Below are 19,829 nucleotides of genomic sequence, written 5' to 3'. Positions count from 1 at the left end.
TGGTTGATCCATTAATCTACTTGACAAAGCATACTCCCAGAAGCTAACCTCTTGGTTTTGACTACCTAAGAGCACTTTTTCTGTTGCTGTGTTTCTCAGTATTTCTCAGACTTTTCAGATTGGTGACTTCTTATTCAAAGTAAAATATTGTCATTACCTCCTTACCTTTTACTCTCACTTTTATAAGTAAACGTATCAGTTATAAGCCTATAGTGTATGTATTTTGAGAAGTTGACAGAGAATGCTTGACTTTGAAGGGTAAAGGTGGATAGGGAGTGAGATTTTCTTTGCATTACTAATAACATTTTACAATTACAGACTAAGAGATGTATTGGAGCATGAGCTTTTGTGAGTGAATATCCACTTCGTTGGATGCATGTGACGATCCAGACTATTACAGATCCAGACTAACATGGCTACCCCTCTGAAGCTAGCTAAAATATAGTGCACAGTGTTGTGTTGTTGCATTATCTTCATAATATTAAAATATCAAATGGTGTTCCACATCAAATTGCACTGTGTATGTCACAACTGCAGCTGCTGCTATTAAAAACAAAAAACAAATCCCATGGTTTGGCTTGACATTGTGCATAGAGATATGGCTATACTGTATATGAAGCTATTCATACAGACTATGAAATTAATTTTTGTGTACTATTGACTAACTGACTTTATTTTGTAAATAAATTTAACATTTATTAAAAAAAAATCATTCAACCTTAGGGGAATATAATTTAACACAAGTTTCAGTAATAGTTACCCTTTTATCCTATGAATTTTAGGGAAACTACTCGCAGCTGATGATGGTGGAAATATGAACCAACAATTTTTGTAGCCTCTATTTACTGGACTGCAAAGATGTGTATTATTGCAAGCTTTTTGTGAAATGCAGACAACAGCAATCATTTGGCAGTTTCCAGTAAAATTCATCACTTTCTAGCAGTTTCTGGAAGTGTTAGAAATCTACTTTGCTAAATAGCAACAGTGATTGATTTATAATAGCAGAATTCCAGCTGGAAAAGAATTGACAGTTTGAGTCTCAGAGGGAAGAGAAAATCTTGTTGGCAGAAAGAACAGGAGTACTTGTGGCACCTTAGAGACTAACAAATTTATTTGAGCATAAGCTTTCGTGTTGGCAGAGGAGCAGTTGAAGATCTTAAGCAGAACTTCTTGCCTCCCCACTCCCAGCCAGGGGCAACAGCGTGGGGCTTCTCACCTCTGCGCTCCCAGCCAGGAGTCACCAGGGGCTTCTTCGCTCTGGCAGAGAGATCCATGCCCAGAATCCACACAGGTGGTGGGTATAATAGGCCAGGGGAGGCTCTGCTCTATAATAGCCGTGGCTGCCAGACCCCCAGTTGTGGGGTTTGGCAGTGAAGTTTTTGATTTATTATGCCCCATGCAGGTTCTGGGACGGCTGAGGAGGTACATACCTGCCTCGTTGGATGCCTCAGAACCTGCATGGGGCATATCAAAAGAGTCTTCTTACAGATGCTTTTTCCCCTGTGGGGGTTGGGTATGGGGAGGGGAGGCACAGCTTCAGCCAGCCCAGGGCTCCTCCGGCTACAGGGGGTGGAGGGAAGGCCCGTGGCTCCTCCAGGTTGGGGGCTTCAGCCAGCCCGGGGTCCTCTGGGCAGGTGAGGGGGAGGCTCTGGGCTTTGGCCAGCCTGGGGCTTCTCTGGGTGAGGGGCTTTGGTCGACCCAGGGCTCCTCCAGCAGAGGGGGGTGTTTCTTTGGGTAGGGGGTCTCGGGGCTCTGGCTATGGGGGGAGAGGGGTCTTGGGGCTCCAGCTATAGCAGGGCACGGGCAGAACGGGCAGAGCTGGGGGGCTGGCTTCCCCAAAGGGGGACTCCACCTGCCACCCATGGGAGTCCGGCTGGCTGCTCTGCTCCTGGTGGGGAGCCAGGACCTCAGGGGTAGCAGGGTTCCCAGTTGGGAGTGGGGAGCCCGGGAGGCAGCCCAAGCCAGGAACCTGGTGGTTAGCCCGGCTTGGAGCAGAGACCCAGCAGCAGCCTGGCTGGGGAGCTGAGAGTCAGCTTTCCTGTCAATTTCATGGCTGCAGCAGCATATGCCCTATGTGTCTCATCGAGGTGGTTTTATTATATCGGCATAGCAGGGAAGTTACATTGGTGGCAGAAGCATTTCAGTATGTACACCTCAACTGTTTTGTAGATGAAAGCTGACTTTTGCCGACAAAACAGTGTGATGTAGACAAGGCCTAAAATAGGGCTGTCTACCAGAGACATCGCATGTACAAGATAGGCTAGGTATAGTTAACGCTGGCCACATTTACTGTAGAATTGGAATTCTGCAAGGCAGCAATGGTATGTGCCTACTTAGGTGTCTTGTGTATAAAAGGCCAATGTAATAACTTAGTGGTTGCTACACAAGGCAATCAAGCAGGCCTAGTGCTGATGCCAATCTGTCTGGCAGTGTCACCCAGAAACACAGGACATGTTTGGAATACAGATACACCATACCTATCTATGTCATAATACAAAGATGAAACAAAATTATCATACTTGGCCAATAATAACATTTTCGCAGATACCTTACACGGCATATCTGGTTAGATTCCTTCCAATTTTATAATATTGGCATTAACAATATCATGAAGTGTCCCACATACTCCATACATCATCACACAAGTGAGCCCTAATCTTGTTACTATGTAATATCTTCAAAATGTCAGGTCCCAGTCCCTTTCAGACCACTAATTAAGTGTGATTGCCCTTCTACTCTAATGCCCTCAACTTCCAGATCAGTAACTCTTGCTCCAGGTTAGGTCAGGTCAGGCATCTTTGTATCAACATACCTCTGGGTCTGTGTCTACCCATTCTGAAAGGTCTAACAGATTTTCAGGGCTGTTGTCTGTGGAGCTTACTTAAGTCAAAATACAATATTGACATTTAGTAGTTGGCGTAGCACATATGCTATCAGTATTAGCTGTTGGGCCTGCCTATGGAGAGACCTCTAAGGCCTTTCAAGGCCGTGTGCTATGAGTTTGTGTTTGGAACAGAGGAAGTACCAGAAACATGGCAAAAGGACTATAAAGGGCAGCTGCATCATCTCCATTTTGCCTTCAGTCCTGAGTTTAACTTCAGTGTTACCTACCAGTCTTGGGAGTATCTGCTCTCTCTTTTGCAGCCTGCCCTGACCTTGTCATTTCTAGTGAGGGCTGCCCTAGGCACCACCGAGTCACAACTTGGGAAGAGTGAGGCTAGTCCAAAGGGTCCAGAGTCAGTACTACTGGCTTAGTTGGTGCAGGTCTGTTAAAGAGTAGGTGGAGTGCTATGCCCGCAGGGTCCATAAAATGGCTAGTGCTACACCCCAAGCAATATGTTTTCCATTTTTGGGATCTATCCTCAAGAGAGAGTGACTATAGGTATCCTGGTTTCAGAGTAACAGCCGTGTTAGTCTGTATTCGCAAAAAGAAAAGGAGTACTTGTGGCACCTTAGAGACTAACCAATTTATTTGAGCATAAGCTTTCGTGAGCTACAGCTCACTTCATCGGATGGTATCTTGGAGGATCAGCCGTATGTGTTTGTAATAGCTGATTACTTCTTTCCCTTTGGCAGGATAGCCTATAGAACTAGTGTATGGTTATCCGTGGTGTACATGCCATATATGAAGTTCAGGTATGAGCTCATCTGCTAAAATTATTGGATGGGGCAGATGTTACTGAAGGGTATACTAATCCCTAAGTATGTAACCCAGGTGGCAGGTGTTCTCAGTAATGTCAAACAGGCAGCGAAACATCACTGGGGTAAGGCCACTAGCAGAAGGAACACACACTGACTTAAGAATATGTCTGCTCAAGTGTATCAGGAGTGTTAACTGGTTTGGTTTAGCAATCACAAAAGGAAAAGGAGCTTGAGTGCTAAGTTGTTACAGGAAGTACAAAAGTCCATATGGGGTGGGTCATCTGGATGTCAGAATTCATCAGTGTACTGATTTCTAGCCTGGTAGAAGTTGCTTTGCTCTGCATTACAGCAGGGTATATCCCTACCTATGTTCTGACTGAGCCAAAACTCTGGCCAATGCACCACAACCAAACCAGGCTAATGACTGGGCATATCCTGGTCATCATGAGGGCTGAGCCCGTGAACAGTAATGCATCGGATGAAAGTGAGCTGTAGCTCAAGAAAGCTTATGTTCAAATAAATTGGTTAGTCTCTAAGGTGCCACAAGTACTCCTTTTCTTTTTGCGAATACAGACTAACACGGCTGCTACTCTGAAACCTGGACAGTAAAGGGGACCAAGCAAGGAACAGCACTGGCATGTGCTGCAGCGTGACAAGCCAGTAAATCTTATTGGAGGGAATTGCATCAGACCATGAGGTAGAACCTCTGAGAGTAACCCAACCTTTGGAACTTGATCCGAAAGGTGAGGGTGAACCCACTGAGCAGGTAGAAGATCCAATATGTGAGGAGGAGCCTTCTAGTCTGAGTTGAAATTAACATACGGGTGAGGAAGAAAGTGAACCCAGAGCTAAGAGGGGATAACGGAGACCACAAAGAGAGCACAGAGTTTTTTCTTGGTACCAACGCTTTCATGTGGACTAATGATGGAAGAGAGGATGTTTGTTTTTCACAGAAAGGCGCATGTGATGAATTGGCTGAGCAGTCATAGGTCAGCAGAGGGCAGTGTGTGATAAGTCTGCCAGGAAGTGAATCTGCTGCTTTTCTCTCTCCTGATTAGAAGAGCGATGGGTCGATGGGTCGGTAGGAAAGAGAAGGCTCTGGCACAGTGGGGTGGTGGACTGATGAAGAAATGAGGTAGGGGACTCTGGGAGGAGTGTTGACAAAGTGGAGTTGACAATTGGATGCAGTTGACAGAGTGCTCATTAGGACACATGGTGTGAGGGCCTTAGGACTTAGAAAATGAATCACCTTAAAAAGCTTGTCTGAGTTGTGGTGCACTGTAGTGCTACCAAGGACTGTAACAGAACAAAGGCTGGTACCACAACACTCCAGTAAATCCACTGGGGATAGGAAAGGGCGCAACTGTTACTACTGTCCAGATAACTTCACTGGTCCTTCAGCTCTGACTGTATAAAGAGGGAGCTGTGACAGATGGGGAAATTTCCTGCAGGATCCTTGGAAAACTTTATTGAATTAAATTTAACTATCTTTGGAGTCCATTGTATTAAATGAATGGTTTATGTATTATTGTGGGCTGGAATTGTATGTAACCTCTTTTTAGGGGGAGATGTGAGATGAACACAGGGAAGTGTTGTGACTTCAAAGGACTGTATGGAGAACATAAGAATGGCCATAGTGGGTTAGACCAATGGTCCATCTAGCCTGCTATATTATCTTCTGACAGTGGCCAGTGCCAGATGCTTCAGAGGAAGCAAACAGAACAGGACAATTTATCGAGTGATGCACTCTGTGGTTCACTGCTAGCTTCTAGCAGTCACAGGCCTAAGGACACCCAGAGCATTGGCTCTGTCTCTGACCATCTTGGCTAACAGCCATTGATGGACCGATCTTCCATGAACTTATCTAATATTTAACTGAACAATGTGCCAGATAAGAATGGACTTTTGGGACAAACACAGTCAAGTGGTTTCCCTGGGGAATCTCTAGAGGGAGGTGAATGTAAATTTCTCATCTCTGGTTATGCAAAATCCCAGCCTTTTGAAGCTACGCCCTGAAGATCATTGTCTGCTGATTACTTGATAACCAAATACGTAGCATACAAAAAGGAAATGAAATTAAAATATTGCAATTAGAAGTATAAACAATTCAATAGAAAAATCAACATTTATGTATGAAACAAATGAAGTAATAGAAGAGTCAAGTGTGAATTTCAGTGTTTGCAGGGTGAGGAATTACTTACAAAAATAGGAATTTTTAATAAGTTTTCAATTACAAAGGGAGTGGGGAATCATGATACTGGAAGTCCAAAACAGTACTGAATGTTATAGGCATGTACAACTGTTTCAAATATATGGATTCTTTGGGAGAGGTAACAGCATAAATATGAAGCTAGTGTGCTCTAAAGGCTCAGAAACAAAAAGGAAAATTAAAAGAACCCCAAAGGTATATATGTATATATTTATGTATTTTAATATCATAACTTTTGGGTGTATAACTCATGATTTTTAAATACTGGTGGTTGTATCTTGGGGTTGTATACCTATATTTAGTAAAAATACAGAAGAAATTTGCCTCTGAGAAGGATTTAATGCAAGATAGTACAGTGCCCTTAGGGTGAGATTTTTAAAAGTATTTAGTCAACTAGTGGTATTTTCAAAAGCATCTAGGTGCTTTTAAACTTTACAGATCTGGCCTGTGGTAAATATTTGAGAACCAAGTTCTACACACAAGTGGTGACATGTGAAAATGCACTGAGAGAGGCAAAATAACAGTTGCCAAAGACAATCCCCATTGGAGGCTCAAAGAAAACTGAAGTTTTGACAGCAAACCAGGATTTCAGTCAGCCTTGAAGTCATGTGATCCCTAAAAGAATAAACTTTTACCTAAAATACGAACGGAACAAAAATTTAGAACTAAAACCTAATATCCAATGCAAACAGGAGGACCTGTAGCAGAATTACTGTGAGATGTGTTTCAGAGTAGCAGCCGTGTTAGTCTGTATTCGCAAAAAGAAAAGGAGTACTAGCTGCACCTTGAAGAAAAGGAGTACTTGTGGCACCTTAGAGACTAACCAATTTATTTGAGCATGAGCTTTCGTGAGCTACAGCTCACTTCATCGGATGCATACCGTGGAAACTGCAGCAGACTTTATATACACACAGAGAATATGAAACAATACCTCCTCCCACCCCACTGTCCTGCTGGTAATAGCTTATCTAAAGTGATCATCAAGTTGGGCCATTTCCAGCACAAATCCAGGTTTTCTCACCCTCCACCCCACCACACAAATTCACTCTCCTGCTGGTGATAGCCCATCCAAAGTGACAACTCTCTACACAATGTGCATGAATCATGTGACAACTCTCTACACAATGTGCATGATTCATGCATGATTCATGCACATTGTGTAGAGAGTTGTCACTTTGGATGGGCTATCACCAGCAGGAGAGTGAATTTGTGTGGGGGGGTGGAGGGTGAGAAAACCTGGATTTGTGCTGGAAATGGCCCAACTTGATGATCACTTTAGATAAGCTATTACCAGCAGGACAGTGGGGTGGGAGGAGGTATTGTTTCATATTCTCTGTGTGTATATAAAGTCTGCTGCAGTTTCCACGGTATGCATCCGATGAAGTGAGCTGTAGCTCACGAAAGCTCATGCTCAAATAAATTGGTTAGTCTCTAAGGTGCCACAAATACTCCTTTTCTTTTTGCGAATACAGACTAACACGGCTGTTACTCTGATAGCTACACCTTAGAGACTAACCAATTTATTTGAGCATAAGCTTTTGTGAGCTACAGCTCACTTCATCGGATGCATTCAGTGGAAAATACAGTGAGGAGATTTATATACACACAGAACATGAAAAAAAGGGTGTTATCATATACACTGTAAGGAGAGTGATCACTTAAGATGAGCTATTACCAGCAGGAGAGCAGGGGGGTCGAGTGGGGGGGAAGAAAACCTTTTGTAGTGATAATCAAGGTGGGTCATTTTCAGCAGTTAACAGGAATGTCCGAGGAGCGGGGGGGGGGGATAAACATGGGGAAATAGTTTTACCTTGTGTAATGACACATGCACTCCCAGTCTCTATTCAAGCCTAAGTTAATTGTATCCAGTTTGCAAATTAATTCCAATTCAGCAGTCTCTCATTGGAGTCCATTTTTGAAGTCTTTTTGTTCTAATATTGTGACCTTTGGATCTGAAATCAAGTGAACAGAGAGATTGATGTGTTCTCCTACTGGTTTATGAATGTTATAATTCTTGACATCTGATTTGTGTCCATTTATTCTTTTACGTAGAGACTGTCCAGTTTGACCAATGTACATGGCAGAAGGGCATTGCTGGCACATGATGGCATATATCACATTGGTAGATGTGCAGGTGAAGGAGCCTCTGATAGTGTGGCTGATGTGATTAGGCCCTATGATGGTGTCCCCTGAATAGATACGTGGACACAGTTGGCAACGGGCTTTGTTGCAAGGATAGGTTCCTGGGGTAGTGCTTCTGTTGTGTGGTGTGTGGTTGCTGGTGAGTATTTGCTTCAGGTTGGGGGGCTGTCTGTAGGCAAGGACTGGCCTGTCTCCCAAGATTTGTGAGAGTGATGGGTTGTCCTTCAGGATAGGTTGTAGATCCTTGATGCTGCGTTGGAGAGGTTTTAGCTGGGGGGCTGAAGGTGATGGCTAGTAGCGTTCTGTTACTATCTTTGTTGGGCCTGTCCTGTAGTAGGTGACTTCTGAGATGTGATTGCAGAAGCTACTAGCAACTGTTAATATTTCCAGTGATTGCTATTAAAATATCTATTATCTAGCATGACATTCATCTGCACAATGTTAACAAAAGTAAATGAAAATCTAAGAGTAATAAAAATATAATTTCAAAAAGCAAATAAAGGAGTGAAACTCCATTTAACAGTGGATTGCAAGAAAAATGCAGTCCAGTCCAAGGAATCCGAATAAAGGGCAAGCCGAATATGCTTCCTGCTATAAGATGTTACAGGGACATATAAACTGATAAGCGATTCTTTTAAACACTGATAATGATCATTTTTGGACAGGAGGGCGTATGTAAAATATTTCACTGAATCAATCAAGTGTCCTTTAGCAGCTCAATAGGTGGCATCACCAGATACATTGGGGCGCACCGCACTGTACCCTTAAGGGCACAGCCCGGGGGAACAGGTGGAGAGTTGTGTGCCTCCAACACCACTTTTCTGTTGCAGCCACTGCAGCTGGCTCAGCCCACCAGCAGGGCGCGCGTGGTCACCCCAAGAGAGGGCAGCGGCGTCGGCGGGTGTTATGGAGCATGCTCAGTCCTCAAGCGCATGCTCCCTACCAGCAGAGCCGCCACGGGGCGGAGCGGCCTGGCCGTGGCACGGCCCCTGGCGCGGGGCGCGGTGGAGGGCGTTTCCCGCGCGGCCAGGCCCCGCTCAGTCAGTTTGCGGAGGCCGCGCGCGCCGCACGCGGACAGGTCCGGTGATGGCGCTGGGCTCGGCCTGGGGGCGGGTGTCGTGGCTGTATTACCAGTACCTGCTGGTCACCGCGCTCTACATGCTGGAGCCCTGGGAGCGGACGGTCTTCAGTATCCTCCCGCGGCCGGGCCGGGCTGGAGGGAGGCGGAGGCGGAGGCCGCGGCCGCCGCGGGGCTGGGTCCTGTTAATTAAGCGGCCGCCGGCAGCGCGTGCCGGAGGAGGATGGGCGGGGCCGGTGCGGGGAGGCCACCGCCAGCCTTGGGGGGGAAGGGAGGTTGGGAGCGGGGGCACGTGGCTGGACTCGAAGGGGGCGGGGAGGGCTGGGGCCCCTGGCCGCGCTCGGAGAAGTGGAAGGTAGGATGTGGGGCGGCGGTGGATGGTCCAGGGCCTGTTGCCCCGCTTTGGGCGTGAGGGAGGGGGCTGGGTCCTAGTGCGCCGCTCTGCTCCCCGGGCTGTTGTAACGCCCTCCTGTGTATCTGTGCCCACCCTGTGGTGTGGACTGTGCGAGGTGCTTCAAGCTCAGCCAAGCTGCGAGAGGTGCTTTTGGGTGGTGGTGGGGAGGTCTGACCTTTGTCCCGCGCAAGCTGCCCTGCTATCCGTTCAGCCCCTTTGTTCTGAAGGATGCTGTTATGATTAAGGCACCAGACTGGGACCTGAGAGGTCTGGGTTTGATTCTTGGCCTTTCCAGACTTTGAGAATGTCTTTGAGCACTTTTCTGATCATGGGTGCTTAATGTGCCCCTTCCTGTCTGTAAAATGGGCCCAATAATACTTTCCTCGCAGGCATATGGTTATGGGTTTAATTGGTGCTTGGGAGGTGCTTAGCCCTTGTTTACATTGAGGGTTGTTAGTCATCCCAGTATAGCTGTGCTGGTGGTTTAAAAACCCAAGGTTCAGTTCTAACTGGCGGTATGAGTATTTAGATAAAATAACCCTGATAAATAGTAGCAGTCTATAGCTACATTGGCTTTGGTGGGGGTTAGTGTTGCAAAGTGTATAATGTGGCACTATTTCCTAGTCCCACAGGTTAAGTTTGTTGTGTGAACAAAGAAGGAACCCTTTCACCCATGTGTGAGGAATCTGTTAATCCACTCATTCCTTGCTTGTTAAATTACATTCAGATTCACAGTCTGTTACAACAAACTATAACAAGTGTTGTCAATGTTTGAGAGAGCAACACAGATTATCTTTCAGAACAGTAAGGTTTCAAGTCTCCCTTCTGGCCATTTAGCAATGTAGTTCATTTCTGAGTCAGAAGGCAGGTTGCTGTGCCTTGATGCAATTTCTCCTTTCTTTTTCCTTCCCTAGAATTATGCAACTTTTTTCTCTGTTAACTTGAGGAATTGTTTCTGTTAGTTAGAAATACCTTTAATGCATTCCTTCATACTTACACATTTTCCTTTCCAATGTGCATATAACAAGTAATTTATGTGTGGTGCATAGTCCTGCAACTCTAGGTTTCCATTTTGCTTTGTCTCCCTGTGTCTTTTTCTAATTGATGTTTACTGATCCTGTAATTGGTGAATGTGCTTGTTTTATGTATTTCACTATAATAATCTTCTAACATGAAGGTTCAGTTGTAGAGACCTGTAACTAGATTATTGTGTTTCTTTGAGCAGCTTGTTCTAGAGGGTGATATATAATGTCTTTTCATTCTATTCTGAATGTGGTGGTTGCTTGATCCTTCGTTAAAATGGCACCTCGTATTTGCGGCCACTCTCTGATGGATGACCTTTAAAAGTACCTCCAAGGAGTACTGAGAGAGATGAGGAGATAAACTAATCTAACCAGTCACAAACAGAATGTGGTGATAGTAATAATAAGGGTGCTTTATAGGGGTGGTGCTCAGTTGTAAAGAAAAGATCTTCCATTAGTAAAAGTAGGGACTGTTGTTTGCCCAAGTTACAGGTGCATAATCATGTAGATTTTTTTCTATGTAAAGTTCCAAAATGGAGAGCATATAAAACAGAAATGCATTAACATGGGATGGACTTGATATCTATGTTCTCATACACCCACATAGTATATATTTTGTTACTTTTCCTTTTTTCTTCTCAGTGGAGGTATCCTATTCCTTAGCAATGGTACCTGGCTCTGTTTATGCCAGGTCTAGTGTCAGTGAAGAAATACCTTTGTTTTCTATGCTTCATGAGCATTATGTTTTGTCAGAGTAGTTAGGCTTGAACATCGAGCTCTTTATATCAGCTAAGCAATCTTCTGATTGTGGCAAAACATATAAGTAACGTGATGGTGTGCATACAGTTCTCTTCATATTTTGTTGCCAGTTCAAACAACTTTTGTTCCTGTAAGTTATAGCTTAAAATTAATTTGACATGTAACTTTCAGGTTTCTTATTGTATTGAAGTAATTTCTTTGTGTGCTAAATTGCAATTGCTGGTAACTTTTAATTAAATTTTTACGATGCTGTCCAATGTGAACAGAATGTAATGTGTTAAGCATTTTGAGAAGTATGAACTCTACACTTGACTACAAAGAGGTCTTTAAAAGATGAAAGCCATTTAGGGTCCTTTGATTGAGAACATTATTTTCGACTTCATGCATCTTCGGTCCTTGAAGAACTCCCTGCTGAGTCTTTCAGTGAGTTTGCTGATTGTGGTAGATATCACTAGATACTGAACTGATATTAATAACTTATGTCATGTAAGCCACTGAACAGCTGTTAGATGGCTATTAAAATTGATCTGGCTTGAATTAGAACCAACATCTCTTTAAGGCTTTGAAGTTCCCATTGAGTTAAAGTCCAAGATTTACTAAAATGACCTTGACCAGCGCTGAATATAGTATTGCTGGTTGAAGGGAATCAGTAACTTTCATAAAGGCTTTATCTAAGTATCACTGTATCATGCAACTGGTATTGTCTTATTGTTTCTATTTACTCCCCTGTTTCTGTCCATTATACATAGTGTAAGCTCTCTGTTATGTGTCTGTACAGTGTCTAGCACAATGGAATATGAATAATCCTATTTTGTGAACCACTATGTTTATTAAAATACTATTAGCTACTTGAAAGCTGGGAATGTCAGATTTCCATTGGATGTTAATAGTATATACCATCATCTTGATACCTAGTCATCTTAAAAAAAAAAAAAAGTAGTTTCAGGTAGTACACCTGCCCAGATTCCCTTTGCCTGTTTGTTTTATATATTTTAAAATATTGCTGTTTGGTTTTTTTAGGACTGTCAAGCGATTAAAAAAAGTAATTGCACGATTAAAAAATAATAGAATACCATTTATTTAAATATTTTTTGATGTTTTCTACATTTTCAAATATATTGATTTCAATTACAGCACAGAATACAAAGTGTACAGTGCTCACTTCATATTTTTAATTACAAATATTTGCATTGTAAAAAACAAAAGATAGTATTTTTCAGTTCACCTAATACAAGTACTGTTGTGCAGTCTCTTTATCATGAAAGTTGAAATTAGAAATGTAGACTTATGTACAAAAAATAACTGCATTCAAAAATAAAACAGTGTAAAACTTTAGAGCCTACAAGTCCACTCAGTCCTACTTCTTGTTCAGCCAATCACTAAGACAAACGAGTTTGTTTACATTTGCTGGAGGTAATGCTGCCTGTTTCTTGTTTACAATGTCACCTGAAAGTTAGAACAGGCAGTCCCATGGCACTGTTGTAGCCAGCGTCGCAAGATATTTACTTGCCAGATGTGCTAAAAATTCATATGTTCCTTCACGCTTCAACCAGTATTCCAGGGAACATGTGTCCATGCTGATGATGGGTTCTGCTCAATAACAATCCAAAGCAGAGCGGACTGACACATGTTCATTTTCATCATCTGAGTCAGATGCCACCAGCAGAAGGTTGATTTTCTTTTTTGGTGGTTTGGGTTCTGTAGTTTCCGCATCAGAGTGTTGCTCTTCTAAAACTTCTTAAAGCATGCTCCACACCTCGTTCCTCTCAGATTTTGGAAGGCACTTCAGATTCTTAAACCTTGGGTCGAGTGCTGTAGCTATCTTTAGAAATCTGACATTGTTACCTTCTTCGTGTTTTGTCAAATCTTCTGTGAAAGTGCTATAACATGAAATATATGGCAGAATGCAGGTAAAACAGCAGGAGACTTACAGTTCTCCCCCTATGGAGTTTGGTTAAAAATTTAATTAACACATTATTTTTTTAACAAGCATCATCAGCATGGAAGCAAATCCTCTGAAATAGTGGCTGAAGCATGAAGGGACATATGAATGTTGAGTATATATGGCACGTAAATACCTTGTATTACCGGCTACAAAAGTGCCTTCTGAACACCTGTTCTCACTTTCAGGTGACATTGTAAATAAAGAAGCAGGCTTCAGTATCTCCCGTAAATGTAAACAGACTTGTTTGTCTTAGTGATTGGCTGAACAAGAAGTAGGACTGAGTGGACTTGTAGGCTCTAAAGTTTTACATTGCTTTGTTTTTGAGTGCAGGTATGTAACAAAAAAAAATCTACTTTTGTAAGTTACGCTTTCACAATAAAGAGATTGCACTGTAGTACTTGTATGAGGTGAATTGAAATACTATTTTTTCATCATTTTTACAGTGCAAATATTTGTAATCATAAATAAGTGAGTACTGTACACTTTGTATTTTCTGTGTAATAGAAATCAATATATCCAAAATATTTAATAAATTTCAGTTGGTATTGTTTAACAGTGCGATTAATCGCAATTAATTTTTTTGAGTTATCATGTGAGCTCACATGATAAATCGACAGCTCTAGTTTTATTTTGTTTTTTAAATCCTCTGTATAAGATCCACAGGAACAGATCTTATGCTTATAAGAAGCACACAATCTTTTTAAAGGGGATAAGGCAATAAACCATGTTTATTGAGAGTACAGTTTAAGCACTGAAATCCGCATATGCTTCCATTTACTTACCCTTGCCCCCCCAAACCCCCTCCTTCAAAAAAAAAAAAGGGGGGGGGGGTTCTGCAGCTGGAATCTTATAGTTACCAGTCCTTAGTGTTGCTTGGTCAGTTCCAGTGGCCAGCTGAAACTCACACGAGGGAGGTGAGGTGAGCCTTTGTCGAACACGCTCAAAGCTCCGATGTTGATGCAGAACAAACCCAAATTCCTATGGCAATGCACCCTTCTTTTATAGTAATAAGTTTCCATACAAGTCTTTGGTTCTTGCTGTGTTACACAGGAGCTGTTAATTATGAGGTAGTTAAGGTTGCTTTTAATTACATTATTTGGCTTGTTACTGGGAGTTATTTGCAGCTTTTTTTTTTTTTTTTTGGCTTTACTTTTTATTTTGTTCTTGGGGTGTTTGCCTTTGCTTTAGGGTTGTTAATTTGCCATTTTGGTGATTTTGATAATAAAGTTGATGCCTTTTGACTTTTTTTTTTTTGTTTTGGACCATTTGGCCCAGCTGTTTTTTTATTTACATACCAAACAGTAAATAAGGCAATTAAAGCCATAAAACTTTAGTTTTTTTAAGAACAATTATTAACACAATTAGGAAAGAATAAACGTAGAACTTTTTTTTTAATAATTTGAGGCTAGCAAAATGGAGTACAAAGCAAAATAAGCAAAATGGAGTACAATTTAAAAAACCCAAAGTCCCATGGCAGTACACCGTTCCTTTATAGTAATAAGTTCCCATACAAGTCTTTGGGTTCATTCTGAATCAACGTTGGAGCTTCAAATGCATTCAGCAAAGGCCCTGCCTCCCTCCCCACCCCCCCCTGTAGTTTCAGCTAGCCACTGAAACTGATGGAGCAACTCTTAAAAACTGGTAACTATAAAATCCAGCTGTGAAACCTTTTGTGTGTGTTTAAATAAAAGCATATGCTAATTTCAATTCTTAAATTGTACTCTCAATAAATGTGGTGTGTATTGCCTTATCCCCTTTAAAAAAATTCCATATGCTGCTTATAAGCATAACACAGAAGAAACTGACTAACTCTAAAGGGGAGACAGTGAAACTGACTACATGTGAAGTGCTGTAAAATACATAAAATAATCTAACTGAAAAACTAAACTTTTTGGCTGTTGTAATCTTGGATATCATTTGGGGGATATTGGAGGGTAATAGACAGAAGTGTGCTCATTTCAGTGGTGGTAACATCCTGATCATCATACGGCCATTTTTTCCTCAATAAGTTCAGATCTGATTCTAGGATCTAGTTTGTCGATACTAGGACCTGCTGCTGAAAACAGTTGAGCAACTAATTCCCACTTGGCTCTCCTTGTGGATGAAAACAGCTCAACTTTAGAGAGCATTGCTACAGAAATCATGTCTGGAGCACTTGCCACTACCACTAACAATGATGAGCCATTATCATAGGGTAGAAGGCCTTAGATTATTTATTTTTAATTTGGTAGTACCTAGGAGCTCCTGTCACGGACAGGGCACCTGTGTTTGTACAGTACCTAGCACAATGAACAAAAGACGGCCCCTTCCCCAAAGAACTTACGGTATAAGTAGATCTAGTATCAGTGTGGTACATTGTCTGATACCTTGGAATCCCAAGGTTGTGACTAAGCATTCATGTCAAAGTTTAGGGATTTATGAGGTGAGCCTCGCCAGTGCTTTTAAATTCCAATATTTCATGACCTACCATGACTAAAAAATACTCTAGTGAATGAGTACAACTTCTATGTTTGTTCTCTGACTGATATGCCAAACAGTCATATAGCTTTTGTTGTTAAATATACACAGTGTAGACCTCATTTCTGGAGATGCTGATGAGCACCTGCAGCTCCTGTTGAAGCTGTGGTAACTGGATACTTCTGCCAGGCCCTTTAATACCTAATGCTCTGTTTATAGTACTGTATTTTTATTAGGCTTATTAAACCCAATTTTAATGTTATGATTGGAGGAAATTCCAGGTAGTCTGATTTTAAAAGGGTTCGTAAAAAATTTTGTGTGTATCCAGAAATGTTCAGGTTTGAGTCAACCCAACCTCCACATGACTACGATCCCATTGCATTTCTATAGGCTGGGCTTGAGTTTCCCGGAACTGGACATAGGACTAGTGATAATATTAGCAAATATAGGTAATGTGTATCATGTGAATTTTCCAAGCGATCACTCCTCATATTTGAAATAAGCTAGTGAAACTATAGCCTGAGAATCATTGTTTGTGGATTGCCAGATACTACAAAAACATTTGCAGAGAGCTGCAACCACTTCCAATAAAATGTTAACAGTTTACAAACACAGCTTGAATTAAAACAAAGGCTGTGCTTTAAGGTATTATGATTTGAGTGAAACATCTAGATCAGTTCTACTTATAAGATACTGATCAGGTGTCTAACGGAATTAATACTAATACCATAGTTCCTTCTATCAAAGTGCTCTTGAAAAATAAATTGAGCCTCACAGCCCTCTTGTGAGTGAGGTATTATTCCCATTTTGCAGATGGAGAAGCTAAGTGACCTGCCCAAAACTGGCAGGCAGCTGGGAACAGAACCCAGGTTTCATCACTCCCTGTTTTATACCAACGACCATTCTCCCTCCAGTCAGGTGTACGCACAAATTAAGGTTTAGTTTATTTGGGCCATTCCGTTCCAAGAGAATCCTTTGGATCAGCATTGAAAGACTAGTTTCTTCAAATATGAACATCTCATCTATATCTATGTGTGATATGTATGAATATAGATAGATATCTTTAAAAGATCTTGTGTAGCTCCCCATCTCTATGAATTAGCATAAATATAATGCTCTTGCTGACAGGGTAAAACTCAGAACCTGTAGAAGTTTTAGGGAATCTGGTTATTTCCCATTAATGTGTTTCTTCTCTCTCTTTCACACACCCCCAGGGGGGGGACTTTATTTTTACCTCCAAGGTATGTGGCAATAAAATAGAGAATCTGGAAGGCATTCTCATAATATAGTTAGTCATTTTACAGTCTTCTAGTTTTCACATTTACAATGGATTTTTTCCTACAGCTGTTATACATGAATACAGTTGAGCATATACAATTTAGAATTATACAAGTTTTATAATAGTTTTGAAGGATAGTGTTAAAACATTCTTGTTTTGTGATTGAATAAAATTCGAAACTGCAGCTTTCCTTAGCTATTGCTCAGATTCTATGCTGGTTTCCATTGTTGGAATGGCGCTGTACACTGGCTATGTGTTCATGCCTCAGCACATCATGGCGATATTACACTACTTTGAAATTGTACAGTGATGAAGAAAGTACATTCAAGAAGTAATAGTGATTTAAAATTCATTCTGCAAAGAAGATCCAACTGCCTAGTTTTAACGAGACTTCTACAGATGTCAGAACAAGAAACACACAACTATGACTCTGAAGATGAGGAAACCAGATGTGTAGAGCTACGACATACCTCGTGTGTTGTGTTCATTCACTTTAATTTTACAAGCTGCCCTTGTATAATAGTTTTGCGTATTTTAACATTGTAATTGTTTGTACTTTGATATCAGTATTTTCTTAACTTTGTGAAAAGTAGTTTGTAAACCTCAACTCAGGTGTACTGTCTGCTCTCCAGACTTTGTCCAACAAAATGTTTGTGCATATTGCTATATTTGACTTTAGCAACAAAAAAGTCTTTTGTATTCCAGCTGATGGAGGAAGAGGGGTGGATGACACAGAGGTAACACTTCATTCATCATGTTTAGGATAAAACTATAGATGCAGTCTTTCCAAAGTTGGAGCAAAAGGACTAATGGACTTATATTCTTTCATGAACTGCATCTAGGCCCTCAAGATTTTGTGATAATTTAATGTTCTAACTAAACTGTACTTGTACATAATGCTGGTCTTCCAAGGATTATGTTTCTGTGCAGATGGAGAGGAGTTTTTTCCTATGCTCATTGACATAATTACACTGCTGACTTCTTTATTGCAGTTAGTGTTCCAAACACATTTGAACATATTCTTGTTACAAATGACGAAAAGATAAGTTTATAAGTGGACTTAAGTTAAAACTACAACAATAAGAAGCTGAGTACTTGGCTGAAATTCTGTCTATGTTCTTAACTTTTTTCAGATTTGTATTCTGAAATGTAAGATGGCAACAACCTGACTTTCTAAGGTGGAGGATATTTTTTTTTTTTGTTTTTAAAAATAAAAACTAAAAGCAGAACTGATGCAAAACTTTTTTCCTTTATTTTTAGAAGTTAATGTGTTTTATGCATTCTGCTCAAAACTGACACAGGTGATGGGGCAAGGGAATGATGTTAACCAAAGAATCTGTCTTGTTGTCCCAGTAAGAATAGGTACTGTGGGCGAAATTATGTCCAAAGATATGCAGCTCCTGTTGGTGCTAATGGAAGTTGCACAAGTAGTTCATAATGCATCATGCCTAATTAATGCACAGCTGTTAGACAATAGTCAACATGACGACAAGGTTTAATTCCCTTAAATACGCATTCCAGTGAGGAACGGTAAGATGCTTTTTCTATTTTTAAAATAGCGTGTGCATTTATTTTCAGTTTAACTGAGTATAACTTGTTCTATTAAAAACTATTTTTGTAATCTTTAGTTGGCTTAACTTTTACCTGACTTGCAGATATTACAGAAGGCTGTCACCTCTGGTATCCAAAGTGAGGCTAGATTAGTGCCTCAGAAGACGGCAGATTTAATAGTTTTCACTATCCCAAAAGCTAACAAATGAAAGCTTTGGCATCTGAGGAAAAATTTCTTTTGGGACATATTGTCTGGTTGCACAATAGGCTAATGCATTAGTATTACTGATATGGCGATACAGAGGCAAGTGGTGCAGAATTGTCTTCATTCAGTTAAAAATCTGGCCATATAAACATAAGACTAGAGGGGTGAAGGAAAAAAATCCCCTGCCATAGACTTTTTTCCTGTGAGAGGCATTTCTCATTGCCAACTAGCAATTACTTTAAGATTGTATGATCTGTGTTTGGGAACTCTTTTATTCTGTGACCGAAATGCTGCAGAATATTGTCCGTGTAAAAATGGCTTTAAGTGGGAAAGCATTTGTAAATGGGTTTTGATGATGGTAGGTTTTCAAGTATCTGAAGACTATCATATCTCGCCTTAATGTCCTCTCCCAAACTAAACATACCCAGTTCCTTCAGCCTTTATTATGTCCACAGCATTTTCCCCTATCCACCAAATCAGTTACCCTGTTTAGAAATCAAGCTGGTTTGGCATGATTTGTTCTTGGTAAATCCATGCTGGCTGCTAATGATTACCCCTTCATCCTTCAGGTATTTGCAAATTTAATGTTTTAAACTTTGCTCTAGTAGCTTCCCAGGCATTGAAGTCAGGCTGGCTAGTCTATAGTTCCATGGCTCCTCCTTTCCCCCCTTTTTAAAGATGGGCACTACATTAATCCCTTCTCTAGTTTTCTGGGACCTCTCCTGTCATCCATGAGTTTGTAAATATTATTGCCAATGACGCTGAGATTTCTTCAGCTAATTCTCACAGTACCCTCGGGTGAATAGCATCTGGCTGTGCTGATTTGAATTCATTCAAATTAGTCAGAAGATCTCTGACATGTTCTTTACTTATCCCAATCTGCATCCCTTCCTCTTTATTGACTATGGTAACTTTGCTAGTTGTCTGGTCATGTGGTGTTTTTGTGAGAAGACTGAAGCTGGTAAGGCTGAATTCCCCACTCTGGCATTTAGAATCATTGAAGGCCCCCACCTTCTGCACTCAAAAAATTAATACTTGCCACTCCAGGATTGTATTAAACTCCTAAGGTTACAGCTTTTCTTTGACCTTGCCTTGGTAAACACTGTCACCATCCAAATACAAAAAAACCCATTGGACCCAGGAAGG

At 41.2% G+C, this 19,829-nt stretch overlaps 1 protein-coding gene across 1 annotated transcript; it reads left to right on the top strand.

The window, feature by feature from the left end:
- Positions 1-8,961: 8,961 nt before the first annotated feature.
- Positions 8,962-18,167, top strand: SPTSSA (serine palmitoyltransferase small subunit A). Its single transcript, XM_077819024.1, has 2 exons — positions 8,962-9,182; positions 17,134-18,167. The coding sequence occupies exons 1-2, from the start codon at positions 9,080-9,082 to the stop codon at positions 17,235-17,237; spliced, it is 207 nt and encodes a 68-aa protein (XP_077675150.1). The 5' UTR covers positions 8,962-9,079; the 3' UTR covers positions 17,238-18,167.
- The last annotated feature ends 1,662 nt before the right edge of the window (positions 18,168-19,829 follow it).

Source organism: Eretmochelys imbricata, chromosome 6 (genome assembly GCF_965152235.1).
Source record: "Eretmochelys imbricata isolate rEreImb1 chromosome 6, rEreImb1.hap1, whole genome shotgun sequence".
In the NCBI taxonomy this organism is placed as follows: Eukaryota; Metazoa; Chordata; order Testudines; family Cheloniidae; genus Eretmochelys; species Eretmochelys imbricata.
Note: the sequence above shows the minus strand (reverse complement) of the source record. Positions and strands in the feature narration are given on the sequence as shown.

Bases quoted from the DNA above. Each gene is read 5' to 3' on its own strand.
- SPTSSA (XM_077819024.1), top strand. From the start codon at position 9,080: ATGGCGCTGGGCTCGGCCTGGGGGCGGGTGTCGTGGCTGTATTACCAG. The intron at 9,183-17,133 runs GTATCCTCCCGC...GCTATTGCTCAG, and splicing joins CTGGGAGCGGACGGTCTTCA to ATTCTATGCTGGTTTCCATT.